At 38.0% G+C, this 14969-nt stretch overlaps 1 protein-coding gene across 1 annotated transcript; it reads right to left on the bottom strand.

The window, feature by feature from the left end:
- Positions 1 to 1673: 1673 nt before the first annotated feature.
- LOC129891555 (translocase of chloroplast 120, chloroplastic-like) lies at positions 1674 to 7269 on the bottom strand. The gene is made up of 3 exons (XM_055966953.1): positions 7157 to 7269; positions 2717 to 6829; positions 1674 to 2043 (listed from the first exon to the last, which is right to left on the bottom strand). Exon 2 carries the CDS (start codon positions 6816 to 6818, stop codon positions 2808 to 2810), a length of 4011 nt encoding a protein of 1336 aa, XP_055822928.1. The 5' UTR covers positions 6819 to 6829; positions 7157 to 7269; the 3' UTR covers positions 1674 to 2043; positions 2717 to 2807.
- Positions 7270 to 14969: the final 7700 nt, after the last annotated feature.

Below are 14969 nucleotides of genomic sequence, written 5' to 3'. Positions count from 1 at the left end.
ACTTAATATGAGCGAGTGCAATTCAATCCTCACCTATTTTAGAATATATTTAAGTTATATTCATTAACACTGTGAATAATTTGTACATATCAATGTGGTTTAATATGTGGTAACAGATTACTTACTACCATCTTCATTTACTCAAACATGTAATAGGGTTTATAAAAAATTTAAAATTTGTGGCATCAAACATGCTACAATGTTTGTATCGAAATAAAAGGTATTAAGAATAAAGTAAGAAGTATAAAATTATTTTCAAATATAAAAGTATGTCATTTTTTTAAAACAACATAATACGGAAATAATGTCTAAACGTGATCAAAGTGAATACTTTTATTATGTTACCGGTTATTGTGAGTAATTGCTTTTCGTACATATGTTTAAAGATGACAAAATTAGCTCATGAGAAAAACATCACCTACCCAATGACCCACTCAGTTATTAATTCAGCTTATTTTAATCCATTTAATAATCAATCGGTCGCTAATTCAATTGAGAAGACTTGTGTTTGCCAATAAAATTTAGATGGGTACTTCCAAGGGTAGAAACTTCAATTTTTTATACTTCCCACCCATTGTTCGATGCTTGTATTGAAGCCCCGATTAATTCAGATTTCCTCGCGCAAGTATTGAGACTTCATTGGACAAGCTAATTATACCTCATAAAAGGATTATCCAGAACAAAATGGAGCAGGAGAAATGAAGTGATGATATTCCGACCACCCCTCCTCCCCGGATTTAAGCTAGATGGAGCTAGAGTATCAGTTACGAGTCGACCAAACTCAATAGGTTAGTTTAAACTCTATATTTTGTCTTTAAAATCTATCAAATATGTACACATTATCACTTTAGAACCTATTAACTTTACAAAATTAAATCCCATTAACTTCAAATCTTGGCACCTCTGGATTATTGGGAGGATTATAGACAGGCAAAATATACAATTTGGACTAAGCAAATCACTTCCACAACTAGCTTGCCAGCACACAAACTAATCTCAATTACATCAACATGTGAATGAGGGTGTGTTATCAGTATCTCTACATGTGATTCGACGAGACCTAAAATTTCTTCAAATTATTTTCCTTCAAGAAACAAAGATAATTCTTCGAGATAATGAATCATTGATATACACATACAAGATCGCCAAAACCTCTTATGCATAAGAGAAATTATAACAATAACATATTCCGTATAATTCTACAGATAGGATCTAATGTATGCAGACCTTACCCCTACCTTGTGGAGGTAGAGAGGTTGTTTCAGAAAAATCCTTCGACTCAGGTAAAATGCATAACAGACACTGGACCTAGAAAACAGGATAATTTCATTCTCCTCGTGATGACCTGTTTGAATAACCATAAATCAAAGCTAAGTTTAGCACAAAAGATCTTGCCTACCAAGTTCTTTCATCAATATGTTCTTTATACGTTGTTTCATCAAATTCTTTCATCATCTTTAAGGGCATGCCAATACTAGCATATCTCTAAGTTGAAGCCTTACTAGTAATATTGAATAGACCAACAACATATCAATATAATCTTACAAGTAGAGCTTGGAAAGGGTAGTGTGTATGCAACCTTATCCCTACCTTGTGAAGGAAGATAGGTTGTTTCCGATAGACTCAAATAAGAATCAACACATTGAGAAATTAAACACCTCAGAACAAAAGGCTATAAATTACCAAATCCATAATCTTAAACTGCAAGAGTTGATTGAGAACAAGTGACATAGGGTACAACACATCCATAATTGGAGTCAAAAGGACCCTCAAAAATGCCTACAAGTGCTTGTCAAATCCTTCAAAAATAGTGCATTTTTTGGAAGATCCGACATGGCGACTGCAACATTTTTGGAGAGTCCGAACAACATAGGTATAAATTACAAGCACACAATCTGAAATAGTATATTCAACAAAGATCAAGCAAGAGTGTCATAATGATCATTTCGTGGTTCACCTTCAACACATGATTGCATAGAGAGCATAGATAATTCCAGGAACATAGCCCAAGATAGTCAACACCAAGCAAATCAAGAACTCCACCTGCAAAAATTTCAAAAAAGAAATCACTAAATCTCCTAAAACAATTCAGTCAATTCTCAAACACCCTTTTCAGTTCATCCCCCAAAACAATCACCCAAGTAAAAATTTTAAACAAAAATTTCAAAAAGAATGAATCTTTTTGCAATTTCAAGAAAAAGAAAAAACAACATCACAAAATTACCCAGAACAATTAACCCTATTCTCAAAACACCCTTTTCAGTTCATCCCCAAAAACAATTACCCAAGTCAAAATTTTAAACAAAAATCTCAAAATATTGAATCTTTTTTGCAATTTCAAGAAGAAAAAACACCCAAATCACTAAAAAAAAAAACAATCAACCTATTCTCAAACACCCTTTTCCGTTCATCCCCAAATACAATCACCCAAATCAAAGATTTAAAACAAAAATGACAATAAATTGAATCTTTTTTGCAATTTCAAGAAGAAGAAAAAACACTCACATCATTAAATCTCTAAAACAATCAACCTATTCTCAAACACCCTTTTCAGTTCATCCCCAAAAACAATTACCCAAGTTTAAACTAAAATTTCAAAAAAAAAATTAAATCTTTTTAGCAATTTCAAGAAGAAAAAACACCCACATCACTAAATCCCCTAAAACAATCAACCTATTCTCAAACACCCTTTTCAGTTCATCCCCAATATACTCACGTCTAGCAATACTGATGAAATGATTGTCAGTATATGAGTAATTTTTCATTTACTGTATGGCTTGCTATCGAATATGGCCTCGTTTTCATCATTATCCAAATTGCACTGGTTGAGTGTAGCTAATCAGCTTTCTGACCAGAGGAAGCAAGCTAATCAAGGCAATTTGAAGCTGTTCTGAGCTGTTCAGGCGAATACTGACTTGTCCAGACCCTTTATTATTAATGTTGACACGTCCAATCAAGTTTGTGTATCGTCCAACAGGTATTTGGGTTTGTGAATTGCATCCAATAGCAAGATCTCCATGCCAGTCCATGACCGAGAGCCCCAACGTTGATAGGAAACGACCAAGAGGATGATCTTTGTCTCTTAATGTTGCTTCCAAGCTACCCCCATAAGCAACATCACCACGACCAAACATAGCCCCCCCAGATATGACCAGCAGTCCTCGTTTGTTAACAATCAATTTGTCCTCAACTTTCACCCCACCTGTCATGACATCACCTAAGAGAGTTACTGAAAGACCAGCTGTTGCCTTATTTTTTCTGTAATTGCTGAATCTTGTCTCACCGCGTAGAGTGTAAGCAAGGTCTTTACCAACCGACTGCAGATCAAAACCTAAAGAAGTTGCTTTCCCATTCCCATGCTTCACTGAACTTGCAATTTCCATTTGAAGATTGGTGTCCTTTTTGTCTTTAGAAAGCTGACTGGAAAAAGACAGAGGTATCTTGTCTTTGATAACAAACAACCTTTCTACATTAATGCCCTCATAACCAACATCATGGTCCCAACCATTAGGCTCTAGAACAGGCCTCATAAGCCACTGATTTGAAGAATCAAGATAACGGTATCTATGAGTTGGGTTATCAGAATCAAATGAAGCAGGTAAGGCCAAGTCTGGCATTGGTACTGGAACAGAAGCTGCACTGCCATTCTCCTCTTCCACTGTTTCGTTGGTATCAGTAGGCAAATCCTTAGCTGCAGCCTGAATTTTCTTCATCATTCTCCATCTCTTTCTCTCCTCCTTCAATTGCTTTTTCATAAAAAGCTTTTCCCTGTATTCTAGTTCATCATTGTATGCCTTCTTTTGCTCTTGGGTCAATTTTGCTAGCTGGGCTTTGGTCAACCGTTTGAAAGCTGGCAGTTGATCATATTCTGATTCATCTTCAGAATCCGAAGACTCATCCAGATCATCATCTAAAATCTCATTATCATCACTAAACTGGTCTGCTGGTAGCTTAACCTGTGGTCTTGACTGGAGAAGGGATGAAAGCAGGAAAGGTAAAGGAGGTGATCTTGATCGAGTGGCATAAGTATGACCTGGTGGACTATCTTGTAACTTCAGCAATGTATTTGCTTCAGCCAAAATTTTGGATGCAAATGACAGAAGCAACAAGTGAGGCTTCCAAACCTGACCATTCGGTAACACTCTCTGCCCAACCCTGTTTGTCCTACATGCCAAGTGATTTTCGACCAGAGAAACAGGATTCATAAGCCGCATATCTCCAGCTGCCTGCCGTATTGCTTGCTGAACAACATGAGACCGCTGAGTTACAAACATGTCATAACTTGTTGTAGTACCATTGGGGCCTTCAGGAGGAGCAGATGCAGCATGCGTAAGAACAACTATTGCATTGAACCATATTGATGGGCCAAAAACTTCAGTAATTGTCCGCAACAATGGCGTGTCACCATAATCTCTACTTTGCATATCTAACCTGTCGAGATACAGTACAATATCTGGTGACGTTTTCTTAATAAATCTTTTAACAGAACGAAGGATTTTCTCATTCCGTCGCTGGTCTGCCCAGGAAGGCAGAAGCCCAGGAGTGTCAATTACCCGAACCTTAATTCCCTGCACAGTCCCAATAACATCCTGAACCTTCTTTGTCCCTATCTGAAATGCATCAGTATCAAACTTAGCTTCATCAAATATCGAATTTATGGTCGCACTTTTACCAACACCTGTTTTCCCAAGAACCATAATTGTGCACGAGAAGTCCAAGGCTTCTTGTCCAGCTGCCTCAAGTTGCTCGGCCATGGCACTTGCACGATCAAAGCTAAAAGCAGCAACACGACTTCCATTTCTCCCCCTCAGCTGTTCAGCCAACCCCAATCTATAAAGGACCTGGGCAACAACCACATTATGTGGATTCTGACCAAGCCTATGAGCAAGACGCAAAAACTTAACTCTTATCATCTGGAGTTTCTCACGTGTCTCATCATATTCCTCAGATTCTCCATTTGTGGGTTCTCCAACAAGTTGGTTTTGTACTGAAGACGCCGCTCCATTCACTCGAGCCTGCTGAACCACTCGGGGAGCAGGTTCCAATAGTGGGGCAGCACGACCAAGGCCAGCCGGTCGAGCAGGTGGTGGTGTACGAGTGATGGATGAACCAGAGGATGAGAGATCTCTTGCAGATCCAGCTTCTGGTTCTCTCACTCCAGTAACATTTTGCTTCAGTTCTTTTATATCACGCTTTTCTGACTCCTGCGCTACAGCTTTTTTTACTCCAACAATTGCATCGCCTAGTGGAGGTTGAGAAACCTTGGAACTTACTGACACAAACTCAGGTGTGCTAACACCAACCTTTTCATTGTTGTTGGATACTGAACCTTCTGATGATTTCCAGTTCTCATCCTCTGCAGTCACCGTCTCTCCTGAAGAATTTTCTGTATGGCCTTCAGAAGCTGAAGTGCAAGATACAGAAACATCTTTCTGCTCATCAACCTTGTCATTTGAAATCACTAGCCCCACGGCAGGTGTCTCTTTAACATTTAGGATTTGATCATCAGTAGCATCACTACTCAGAACATCCTTTTGCTGCTCCGCGTATAGCTGAACCTTGTCCTTCACAGCAGGTGAGTCTTTTCCTGTTAATACTTGATGATCAGTAGCATCATTCTGCCCCTCCGCGTACTCCTGAACCTTGTCATTTGAATTCACTAAAGCCACAGCAGGTGACTCTTCTCCAATCAGATCTTGAGGATCAGTAGCATCACAGTTCAGAACATCCTTTTGCTCCTTAGTGTACTCCTGAACCTTGTCATTCAAATTTACAAGTTCCACACCAGGTGACTCTGTTTCGTTTGGTCCTTGATGAGTCGTAACATCATCACTCACAATGTCCTGCTCGTCCAGGCACTCCTTACTTATCAGCACTGCACCAGTTAATTCTTCTTCTTTCACTTTGGCATTTACGCAGGGCCTGCCTATTTGGGCAATAGGAGCAGCAGTATCAATTGGACAATCCATTTGCTCTTCATTCTTATTACTACCGTTAATGGGTTCTGTACTAATTACTGACTTTTCTTTCTCATCACTTGGGTTCAAGCTTTCTCCGAGGTGACCATTTGTTGAATTATCATTAGGGGAAAGATCTTTCTGTTCTTTATCCTTAACATCAGTTTTTAAAAGTTTGAAATGATGTGACTGCGCTTCCTCCAGTTGAATATCCCTTTCATCTTTCAGTATAGAGCCAGAACTAACTGAAACATCCTTGTGAACATTAACAAAGTCTTGATGCTCAGCGGGCTGAATATTAGATGTTCCAATCACTTCAGCATTCACTTCATCCCCGAGTAAAGCATCTCTGTATGAATGAACCTGCTTCTGAACAAAATCATTACCTCCTTTTGCCTCATTAGCATCCTGAGTAGCTAAAATTGTATGCACCTCTCCATCCTGCCAATCCTTAATTGTTTCCTGTGCATCATCATGACTTTGAGTGTTACCCAAATTCAAATGATGTAAAGTTCCATTCTCAGACTTTGCAACTGAAGGCTCTTGATCTCCCTTAGCTTCCGTTGTCTCATCATCAGTTTGTTGTATCTCGTGGGAGGCTTCAACCGATTCCTCAAAGTTATCAACTTCATCTGAGTTCACATTCCCAAAATATCCAGCATTTCCACCCTCACTTACAACTCCATCGTCAATACCAAACCCAGGAGTCTCCGGCTCTATTTCCTCCTCAAACACTTTATCCCCTTCTGATTCTTTTACTTCCACTAACCCCACTGCTTCCTTATTCTTTACAATCCCATCTTGTGCACCCTTTCTCTCCCCCACGCCAGCGTCATCAAATACTTCCACCCCATTTTCCATCAGAAACCAACCTAGATTCACATAACATCCAGAAAACAAAATCAGTAACACACGTTAAAGTCTAATCTCAACAAACAACTGTTCCTGAAACCAAAACCCAATATATGAATCATGCTGTACTCGGATTCCATTTTAATCCCAAACCATATATTCATTAAAACTAACAATCAATTAACTCAATTTGGTTACATTCATCTATATCCATTAACAAGCTCCGTAAAATCAGATCTTGATTAAACTTTTTTTTATAAAAAAACAATGAATATTAGGGTTTTGGGACAATTAAGAAAGATTCAGTGATTAGAAAAATAAATAAGGAAGAGTAGAAGAAGACTTACCCCAGCTTGTGTGTCGCTGCTGCAGTGAAAAAGGAAGATAAGGGTTTATGGATGGAAGGGTGAGTTGCAGGTTTTAAGATTGCAACCTCGGATTAAATTGGTAACTTTCCAATTGAAATAGAATAGGTTTAAAATAAAATATGTTCTTAAACAAACATAGATATTTAATTATTATATATAAATTTAATAACAATGACTAATTATTCAACTAACTAATTTTTATTCTAAAACTACCACATGTTTTTATCATGAGTTGTCACTTGAATAATCTGTAATGTCTCTGAAGGTCATTTTTGAATTTTTTTTTGTAAAAAGACCATTTTATTACTCTCGATAGTTTTTTCGAATGATATTTGATTGATATCCAGTGTTGGTTTTCGTGGTTTAACTTAAAAAGTTGAGATTTTTGGTAAACTTTGAGTTTTAGAGGTTCTAATAACTCAAAGTTATTTTTGAGGTCATTTGGAGTTTCGAATCTCGGAACGAAATTCAGTCTATTCCATCAGTTCTGAAATGTTGAAATTGGTCATGGAGAGTTGACAGAATTAGATTCGGGGTTATATCGTGGATTTGAGATTTTGAGTTGAAAATATTTGAGTTTTTGGGCATAGGATTGACTTTGGTCAACGTTTGGGGATCGAATGCTCGAAATTGAATTTTTGTGTATTTTTCGAAAGTTCCGAGGGCATTTTGAATTTTTTGATGTTTAGATTGGTCTAGTTGCAACTTTTTGGAATCCGGGTCAAGAAAACCTCAAAATCGAATTTTGATGGTTCCGTTGAATCCGAAACGTCGAATTTAGTGAGTTGCATATATGATTTGTGTATACGGGGTTCCGATCGAATCCCGAGGGTCATTCAAAGACTTTGAGGCTTGGTGAATTTTGGAGATTTTGCTGTGTTTTGGTGGAGGCCTCACTTTAGTGAGGGGAGTGTCGCTAAAGCAACCTCCATTTTTGTGACAAGGATCACTTAGGCGGGGTTCGCTGAGGCGGGGTAGCAAAAGCGACCCATTTCTCGCAAAAGCGAACCCCAGTCACTTCAGCAACATTTGAGAGAGTTTTGGCAGGGTTTATGTTATTTTTATCATTTTTGAATTTTGGAGTTCGGTAAGGGCAATTTGGAGAAGGATTTCTTGTGGATTTCATTGAGTAAGTTATTTTGATTCCACTTCGTCATTTCCTAATGATTAATTGTTGATTTTAACATGAATTTGAAGTTTTCAATCGGTAAAAATGACCCTTTTTCAAGAACCTTGAGAAATTCCTTAAATGGTGATTGTGACCTGAATTGAGCTTGTTTTTCGAAACGGTTTTCGCCATTGAGTTCATAAGATTATGAGGAACGATTTCATCCAAAAATTTCCGGACTTAAACCTCCATTTTTAGAAACACAATTTGAGCCTTCTGATTCTTTTTCCCCGAATTTCAAGTTCTTAGTGTTGTTGGACTTAGTTTCTAATTGTGAAACGCTAATTAATTACATTGTGGCGATTCAGAGTATATTTGGAAGGGAAAAGCTCGCGTGGATTGATTAATCGTGTATTGGTAAGGCAAGTGGACTCTTAAAACTCTGTAAATTTATTAGAATCCCGAATTTTCCTTTTGTATATGTGTTGGGGAGTAATAGGGATGAGTTATGGGTTGAATTGTGATATGAACTAATCTAAATTGATTGATGGGTTAATAAAAGACGATGTGTGGTATTGTAGAGATTTGAATATTATATACCGTGATCTAGATATCTATATGTATTTGATGAAATACTTGATATTCTAAATATGATTGCAGATTGATTGAATTGATTATTCTTCATTACTTGTATGAGCATGTCGATTGCATTGGTTCCACAACACTGTGATGAGAGGTACATAATTTTTAAGACTGCGGTCATTTCCGACGAGATTATATTGCCGAGGTCATTTCTGGCGGGATCATAATTTGTTAAGAAGATTTTAGTTGAATTTTGTAAAATAATAAGAGAAAAGTGAATTTGTTATTAGACATGAAAGTATCAATGTATTCCACTATATATAAATATCTTATTTTAGTCACGTTGTATGCAAACAAAAAAAATATTTAGTATACAAATATTTAAAATCAACAACCTTAGTAAGAATGAGTATTATGGACATTAAACAACTAAATGTTTGTCACAACAATATTACTTGAATTAAAAAGTTATACCAGTTCTTCTTGTATTTTTAGATTCGAATGTATTCATATATCTTGAGAATTGCATCATTTAAGTTTTTTTACATGTTTATTGTCAAAAATTATACTAAGTTAACAATTAAATTTCTAATTTAATAAACAAGAAAACAAAACAAGTGATTGCTAACAGAAAAACGATTCTTATTCAAACATTCAACATTATCAATAAAAATGAAGTTTCTTCATGTAGATTGAAGAAATAAAAAGAAATTTCTTCACGTAAATTGAAGAAACAAAAATGAAGAAGAAGATTTGTATCCCACTTTTTTTTTAGCTTTTCTGATATAATTCCAATTGAATGTGTCGTATATTTCTATAATTGTAGTTGTTATTAACAATGGAAAGTTGAGGAATTTGTAACTGATATTATCTTATTTAATGCATAATATATTAATATTGTATATCTGTATAAATTAATCAAATATATATACACTTCATTGGGCACATCCTCAATGACGTTCCTTTTTAGTTTAATGCATCAAAAAGTATTATCTATTGCAAGTTCAACTGATAGTGAGTATTCTTATCACTTGAGGATTTGTAATCTTTGTAAATTTGCTGACAACAGTTAGTATTGCTTTCTTGTGGGAATAAATTTCTGCAGTTGTTGAGTCTTTGTAAGCAAAGAGTCTATCTTACTTGGATGAAATTGTAATACTAGTCCTGCAAGCCTTGAAAGAATAGACGTGTGCATCTTGGATCATCCAAGTATTAATAAACATGGACACATGTACAACGCACATGTCCAGACACTAGTATAAGGAGAAATAGGATATTCCCTCAACCTTGGGACATTATAACAATATTTTTGGAATAGAAGCAACAAAGGTTTCTTTTTCCAAACTCATTTTTTTGTTCTAGTAATTTGTTCCTTCTCTGTGCATATGTTGTTTCTGTGTGTGCCTATGATTTTTCACAAAGTTCAAGAATAGAGGGTGCCAGATGTGTTAGGTCCGAAATAATTAGGTGTCATGCGGAAGCTAGCAAAGCAAACCTTGAATGACCATGAGTAAGAAGACAAACGAGAAATATACCATAAGAGACAAACATTTAACGTGGTTCGGTCAACTGACCTACGTCCACAAGAGGAGATGAGCAATCCACTATAAAATATGAGAGTACAAATAATCGAGAAAAATAACCTCACACAATTCACTCGGAATAAAAAGAGGTTCACACAAGTGTTAACGTAACACTTGTGTCTCACCGTTTCTTCCCCTACACAAAACTCTCAAAGCCCCTAAGACTACATTGTGAATGCTACCAAGTTAGAAGGAATAAGCCTCTATTTATAAAGTCATAAACCTTTTTGTTAACCTTGCAAGCTATCAAGGTTGAAGAGTAGTTATAATATTGTTATAAGTTGGTAAAAGTAGTTAAGAGTTTGTTAGCAAGTTGTTATGGTTAGTTAAAATGTAGTTACGAACCAACTTGTATAAAGGTATAAATACAGTACATATACAGTGTGTATGAAAATATAAAAGGATAGGTACTGATGAATATACAGATTATCTTTTCATCTTCTCTACATAGATATTTCTCTCTCTCTCTCTAAAACTCTCTGCTCTCTCTTCTCTCTATAACTCTACTTGTTTACTGTTCATCTTCTTCCTCTCGTCTTCTTCACCATCTTCATCTAGCATCTTGCATGCTTGTTCTAACTCCTTTGATGGAGTTATCATGGTATCAGAGCCTACAAAGATCGTAGGGTAGAAGAAGAAGACTAAAATCGGTGGTCTAGACTCGAGTAGAAGAAATCAACCTGTGAGCTAGGGCTTCAGCTGTCAATAGATATGTACACAGCTGAGAATACGTCCGGATCGATGGAAATGGGTGATGCAAACCTAAATGGAGCTCGTGCAACTGCTGGTTCAACCGGCTTTGAATCTCCAACTGTAGGACACAATCATCCTCTATATCTTCATCCGAATGATACTCCAGGTAGTTCTCTAATCTCGCTTCAGCTCATAGGTTCAGAAAACTATGCGGTTTGGAGTAGATCTATGCGCATTGGATTGTTAGGGAAAGGCAAATTAGGCTTTGTTGATGGAAGGTTTCCTAAGTCTCAATTTGCGCCTGAGTTGTTTGATGTCTGGGAAAAGTGTAATGCTGTGGTGTTGTCCTGGATAATGAATGCTGTTACACCTGGACTTTTGAGTAGTATTGTTTATGCCGGTGATGCATACAAGGTCTGGAGTGATCTGAAAGAAAGGTTTGACAAAATTAATGGTGCGCATGTGTTTCAATTGCACAAGGAAATTCATAGTTTTACTCAAGGAACTATGACTATTACAGAATACTACACACATCTAAGAGGGCTGTGGAATGAGTTTGACTCTATCATGCCATGCCCTGGGTGTTCGTGTGCTGAATCAAAGAGGTTCCAAGAACACTTTGAATACCAGAGACTGCTTGAGTTTCTTATGGGACTGAATGAGTCCTATTCAGCTGCACGAGGTCAGATACTGATGCAAAGTCCAATTCCCAACCTAAACAAAGCTTATTCACTAATAGTAGATCATGAAAGCCAAAGGAACCTAGCAAGTTCATGTCATGAAAGTGTTACTTCTAAAATGGTTGAAAGCACTGCTCTATTCAGTAAAAATAGGGGAAATGGCACAAATCAGAGTGGAAACTTTGGACATCAACCAGGTGGTGATGGCAACCCAGGAAGAGGGCACTATGACAACCAATACAAGCCACAAAAGTTCCAGAAGTCAACTATTGTATGTGAAGTCTGTGGCTACAGGGGACACTCTAAGGAACAATGTTTTAAAGTGAAAGGCTATCCAGCTGGATGGAAGTCAAAGAAGAAGAGGGAAACATTTAATTCAAACTCATATGCTAATCAAGCTGAGGTTACTCAATGTAGAGGTCAAAATTCCACAGATGACACATCTTCACCTGCAGCCTTCTTCACACAGGATCAGTACAATTAGATTTTGCAGATGCTGGCCAGAGGAGGTGAGAATGGAGGAGAACACTCAGCTAAAGCAGCTACAGCAGGTAGTGCTCTATCTGCTTTAGTCTCAAAATATGTAGATAAAAGCTGGATAGTTGATACTGGAGCAACAAATCATATGACATCTAAGACTGAACTTCTAAATGACCTTCATACTATGTCATCATCTGAAAGGAGACAAGTAATGTTGCCCACTGGAAATGTTGTGTCAGTCTCCCATGTTGGTAGCACAAAAATTCTTGGGAATCAATCTATTGGAAATGTTCTGTTTGTACCTGATTTTAAGTGTAATCTTCTTTCTGTATCACAGCTCACCAAAGAACTCAAATGTATGGCAGCTTTCTTCCCTGACTTCTGTGTTTTCCAGGATCTCTTCAGTGGTCAGGTCAAGGGGATTGGTAAAGAGGATCAAGGGCTTTACATTCTGAAGGAAGATGCTTCAAATGCACAAGTCAATTGTTGTGCAACTCAGTTCAAGGGTGTAGCTCCTGCAAAATCCACAAGTAGCAGTGTCATCCCAACTAGCAGACCTGCCACAACTTCTCTATGGCATCTAAGACTAGGCCACATTCCTGTAGATATAATAAAGAAATCATCCAGTATTGAGATACTAGACACTGAACACTCTACTTGTACAGTTTGCCCACTTGCTAAGCAAACTAAACTTCCTTTTCCTTTAAGCTCTCATGTGTCAAATGCTGTGTTTGACCTTGTTCATTGTGACATTTGGGGTCCCTACAGGGTACCCACTCATGATGGAAAGAAATACTTTGTAACTGTAGTTGATGATTACTCCAGGTTTACTTGGATTTTTCTTATAACCTCTAAATCTGATACTATTGTAGTGTTAAGAAATTTTTTCACACAGGTTCACAACTTGTTCTCTACAACTGTGAAGACACTGAGAACTGATAATGGATGTGAGTTTATGAGTGCTGCATTCCAGAATATGCTGTCTACACTTGGCATCCTTCATCAGACCACCTGTGTGTATACTCCTCAACAAAATGGTGTTGCTGAGAGGAAGCATAGAACTATCCTGGAGATGGCCAGGGCACTAAGGTTCCAATCCTATGTCCCTCTGAAGTTCTGGGGTGAGTGTGTCACTACTGCAGTTTATCTTCTTAACAGAATTCCCTCCAAGCTCCTTCAGTTCAAAACCCCTTTTGAAATGCTTCATTCACACCCTCCTTCCTTAGCCCACATTAAAGTCTTTGGCTGTCTTTGCTATGCCACAGTCCCACACATTCATGACAAATTCTCTCCTAGAGCCATACCAGCTGTTCTTATGGGCTACTCCTCATCAAAAAAGGGGTACCTCCTGTATGATCTTCACTCCAAATCCTTCTTTGTAAATAGACATGCTGTGTTCAAAGAAGATATTTTCCCTTTTAAGGATGCCCAAGTCTCATCTAATCCTTTATTCCCAGTCCTCACACTTCTAGACACATCTTACTTCCCTCCACAGCCACACTCAGATCCCATCCAATCTCCTCTATCTCCTGCATCACCTCCTGAGCTACCATCTCAGTCTCCTTCCCTTCCTGTTCCACCCAGAAAATCCTCCAGACCCAGTAAGCCACCATCTTGGCTTCAAGACTTTATCACCACCTCTACAGGCAACACTTGTTCCTATCCTATTGCAGCACACATATCCTACTCTCATGTCTCCCCTGCTTACAGCTCTTGTCTAGCCTCTTACTCAGCCATCACTGAACCTATATCCTATAAAACTGCCTCTCTTGATCCTCAATGGGTTCAGGCAATGCAGTTGGAGATTGATGCTCTGGAGGCTAATCATACCTGGTCTCTGGTTGATCTACCCCCTGGCAAGAGACCTATTGGATGTAAATGGGTTTACAAAATCAAGTATAAATCCACAGGTGAGGTTGAAAGGCTGAAAGCTAGACTGGTGGCCAAAGGGTTCAACCAACAAGAAGGCCTAGACTACAGTGAAACCTTCAGTCCTGTTGCCAAAATGGTTACTGTCAGAGCTGTTGTGGCTCTTGCTGCATCTAGAGGATGGTTCATTCACCAAATGGATGTTCACAATGCATTTCTAAATGGGGACCTGCTGGAAGAGGTCTATATGACCATCCCTGATGGGTTTGCTAGACAGGGGGAGTCTACTACCAAGGTCTGCAAACTCCACAAGTCCTTGTATGGACTCAAACAAGCTCCTAGGCAGTGGAACTTGAAGCTGACTGAGGCCTTACTGAAGCTGGGATTTCATCAAAGCCACTATGACTATTCCTTGTTTACCAGGCAAGTTGACAGTGAAATACTTATTGTACTGGTATATGTGGATGACTTACTGATTACAGGTAGCAACACTGGTCTAGTGGAGGACACAAAAAAGGGTCTACAAAAGCAATTCAAAATGAAAGACTTAGGTGAGTTGAAGTTCTTTCTAGGCATTGAATGTGCTAGATCCAGTCAAGGAATTCACATGTCTCAGAGAAAATATGCACTGGAACTGATTGCTGAATGTGGGCTAGGAGGAGCTAAACCTGCAGGAACACCATTAGAACAAAACAAGAAGCTGACATCAGTGAAATATGATGAACTCCTATCACATGAAGGCACAATTGATGATAAACAACTGCAGCACCCTGAAAGGTACCAGAGACTTGTGGGAA

The sequence above is a fragment of the Solanum dulcamara genome, chromosome 6 (assembly GCF_947179165.1).
Source record: "Solanum dulcamara chromosome 6, daSolDulc1.2, whole genome shotgun sequence".
In the NCBI taxonomy this organism is placed as follows: Eukaryota; Viridiplantae; Streptophyta; class Magnoliopsida; order Solanales; family Solanaceae; genus Solanum; species Solanum dulcamara.
The sequence above is the reverse complement of the archived record's forward strand: the minus strand, read 5'-3'. Positions and strand labels throughout refer to the sequence as shown.